The sequence below is a fragment of the Theropithecus gelada genome, chromosome 20, assembly GCF_003255815.1.
Source record: "Theropithecus gelada isolate Dixy chromosome 20, Tgel_1.0, whole genome shotgun sequence".
NCBI classification, from domain to species: domain Eukaryota; kingdom Metazoa; phylum Chordata; class Mammalia; order Primates; family Cercopithecidae; genus Theropithecus; species Theropithecus gelada.
Window position 1 is genome coordinate 54,068,780 of NC_037688.1, and position 3,673 is coordinate 54,072,452.

General features: G+C 55.3%; 1 protein-coding gene across 2 annotated transcripts; it reads left to right on the plus strand.

Moving 5' to 3' along the window:
- Positions 1-1,558: 1,558 nt before the first annotated feature.
- Positions 1,559-3,447, plus strand: PYCARD (PYD and CARD domain containing). 2 transcript variants are annotated; one of them, XM_025370719.1, is made up of 3 exons: positions 1,559-2,529; positions 2,736-2,792; positions 3,091-3,447. In XM_025370719.1, the coding sequence occupies exons 1-3, from the start codon at positions 2,256-2,258 to the stop codon at positions 3,345-3,347; spliced, it is 588 nt and encodes a 195-aa protein (XP_025226504.1). In that variant the 5' UTR covers positions 1,559-2,255; the 3' UTR covers positions 3,348-3,447. The 2 variants fall into 2 exon arrangements, with proteins under 2 accessions (XP_025226504.1, XP_025226505.1); XM_025370720.1 differs by lacking the exon at positions 2,736-2,792.
- The last annotated feature ends 226 nt before the right edge of the window (positions 3,448-3,673 follow it).

Genomic DNA, 3,673 nt, shown 5'->3' on the forward strand with positions numbered 1-3,673 from the left:
TTGTCTTGTTTCTTTTTGAGACAAGGTCTCTGTTGCCAAGCGGCACAATCATAGCTCACTGCACCCTCAGCCTCCTGGGCTCAAGTGACTCTCCAGCCTCAGCCTCCCAAACCACTGAGATTACAGGCATGATGAGTCACTGCACCCAGCCATGCTGGAAGCTTTTGAATACAACATGCTGCAGGTATCACAGCCTCATTCATTCCTTCACTCAGCAAATCTTTACTCAGTACCTACTGTGTTCTAGATACATTTTTTTTTTTTTTTAGATGGGATCTAGCTCTGTCACCCAGGCTGGAGTGCAGTGGTGCAATCTCGGCTCACTGTAGCCTCTGCCTCCCGGGTTCAAGAGATTCTCATGCCCCAGCCTCCCTATTAGCTAGGATTACAGGAGCCCTCCACCACACCCAGCTATTTCCAGGTACATTCTTGATGCTAGGGATTCAGCAAAGAACAAGACAGTTAAGGTCTCTGATGCTCACAGGGCTCACATTTTAGAGAGGGATTAATGTCCAATAAGTAAATAAATGTATAATATGTCAGGGTCGTATGACTATAAGGAACAGTGATTGTTACAACCCAGATGAGAAGGAAAAATAAAGGATTCCAAATACCCCACCCTGGGAAGTAGAGTCAGGATTCAAACGAAGAACTGTAGGGCTTCAAGTTCATGGTCTTTAGTCTTCTGGAGGCTGCCTCTCTTTGAAGAGCTTGTGCATAAGGCATAACTTGCAGTTACTGGTATCCTCCCTTGAGCCACAAGGTCCATTCATTCATTATTCATTCTGGAACCATTTATTGAGCACCTACTATTTGTCAAGCCCTGTTCTGGATGCTGAGGACATAACAATGATCTGGACAGGCGTGATTTACAGACTGGCAGGGAGAAGTGGTTTTAAACAAGTGCACAGGATTTGTTACACTTGCCATGAGAGCTACAGATACGTAGCACATGTTATGAACTAGCCTGGGAAAAGCTCTAAGCCTGGTCTCCCAGAAGAAGTGACATTTAACTTGAGGCCTAAAGTTTCTCAGGCAAAGAGGGAAGTGATTTCAAGGCTGAGGGAACAGCACGTGCAAAGGCTTGGAGAGGTAAAAGGAGGCTGGCACGCTTGAGAAACTGAGAGACCAGCATGGCCACAGCTCGGAGATGGAGGGAAAGCAGGGCGTGGCATAAGACAAGGCCAGGGAGGCTCACAGAGGTCAGACCAGCAGACCTCCCCAGCCATGTTAGGAACAAATTGAGGGCGAGCCACGGTGCCTGGTGCCCATAATCTCAGTATTTTGGGAGGTGAAGCAGGAGGATCGCTTGAGCCCAGGAGTTCAAAGCTGCAGGGAGCAATGGTCGCGCCACTGCATTCCAGCCTGGGCAACACAGTGAGACCCTGTCTCTAAAAGAAAAGAGAAAAAAAAAGGAAGAATTTTTGGCACAGCACAGGTTCCAATGCTATCCCAAGCCCCTGGGCCCAGAGTGGCTGACTCCCTACCCAGGATGCTCCCTCCAGTTGAGAATGTTCTCAACCAATAGCTGTTGTCATCACTTTCCAAGAAATTCAGCTCTTGGGATCAAATTCTGGCTCCCCTAGGAAGCATCTGGCAAGGTTTCGGGAGCCATCGGGTCGGCCACGTTATGCTGGAATATTTATAAGCACCTGAGGGTTATCATCCCCATGTGGTAGAAAATGAAACTGAAGCTCAAGAGAGCTTTGCACTCCCTACCCTTTTTTACACCTCATTTTTCTCCAGCATGTGGAATTGAGGGAGCTTCATGCATCTAGCTGTCATGATTCCAAGATTCTATGACATGTGGGAGAGAATCCTAAGGTTCGGGGAGCCGCAGAGGTTTCGGGGGTTCTAGAAATACGAGATCCTAAGCCTAGGTGCTCCAATAAACCCAGTGAGAGCAAGCCCAGGTTTCTGGTCTGTACCCGCTGGTGCAAGCCCAGAGACAAGCAGGCGCCACCAATGAGCCCCTCTGCGGGTCTCCTCCCAGGTCCCACCTCACAGGCCAGCTGGAGGGCGCGATCCTGGCGTCCCCCGACGGCCTGGGGCCCCAATCCAGAGGCCTGGGTGGGCAGGGACCAAGGGCGTAGTCAGGGAGTGCCTTTTGCTGGAGGGCAACGGACCGGGGCGGGGAGTCGGGAGACCAGAGTGGGAGGAAGGCGGGGAGTCCAGGTTCCGCCCCGGAGCTGACTTCCTCCTGGTCGGCTGCAGCAGCCGGGTGAGCGGCGGCAGCGGCCGGGGATCCCGGAGCCATGGGGCGCGCGCGCGATGCCATCCTGGAAGCGCTGGAGAACCTGACAGCCGAGGAGCTCAAGAAGTTCAAGCTGAAGCTGCTGTCGGTGCCGCTGCGCGAGGGCTACGGGCGCATCCCAAGGGGCGCGCTGCTGTCCATGGACGCCTTGGACCTCACCGACAAGCTGGTCAGCTTCTACCTGGAGGCCTACGGCGCCGAGCTCACCGCTAACGTGCTGCGCGACATGGGTCTGCAGGAGACGGCCGGACAGCTGCAGGCGGCCACGCACCAGGGTAAGCCGCCCCCGTTCCCCTCCACCCGGTCTTCCCCTCCACCCACACCAGCACTTACCCCTCGGGCTCTTCCGCTTTCTGTTCCTCCTACCCCTAAACAAAGCTACTCTACCGGAAAGGAGGCTCCCCGTGCTCGGCCTCCCAAACGAGAGGACCCCGCCACACGGCGGGAAGGGAAGGGGACCACTTGGCTCATATCCTTTCAGGCTCTGGAGCTGCACCAGCTGGGATCCAGGCCCCTCCTCAGTCAGCAGCCAAGCCAGGTGAGGCCTCCACACCCAGCCCAGCCCCACTACACTCCCGCACAGCCTGCATCTGTGCTCCCGCAACCAGGGCAGGGCAGGGCACAGCTTGGCAACCCTGCGCACCCCACCCACCAGCCCACACCCTGCCGGGGAAGGGAGACAATATTACCCTCATCCCACTGCATGTGGGGTCCTCTTGGGCCGCCCCGTAAAGCCCCCGCCCCTAGGCTTGCAGAGGAATTCCTGAAGAACTCAAGTTCAGCAGGGACAGGCCCCACACCCTGGCTGCTGGCTCATGTTCTCCTCCCACTCCCAGGCCTGCACTTTGTAGACCTGCACCGGGCTGCGCTTATCGCGAGGGTCACAGACGTTGAGGGGCTGCTGGATGCCTTGTACGGGACGGTCCTGAAGGATCAGCAGTACCAGGAAGTGCAGGCCGAGTCCACCAACCCAAGCAAGATGCGGAAGCTCTTCAGCTTCATGCCAGCCTGGAACTGGACCTGCAAGGACTTGTTCCTCCAGGCCCTAAGGGAGACCCAGTCCTACCTGGTGGAGGACCTGGAGCGGCGCTGAGGCTCTTTCCCAGCAACACTCCAGTCAGCCCCTGGCAATCCCAACAAACTCATCCTGCATCTGATGTTTTTGTACACAATACATGAAAAGCCAGCTTGAACTTGTGTGTTTTCCTGCTTCTAGCCTGCTGGCATGTGCAGAGCTCAGCTATGCTTCAGAGGCTGCCCAGCCTCCAGCTCCATGTCCCTTATGCCTCCTGCACCCCAAATGCTTCCTCCATCCTTCCTGGTATGGCCATGGACTATCCCTCCTCATTCACCAGGTGGTGCTCCTTGAGTGCTCCCCTAAAGGGTCTAACCTTGCCATTATAGAAAACAGCCTGTGGC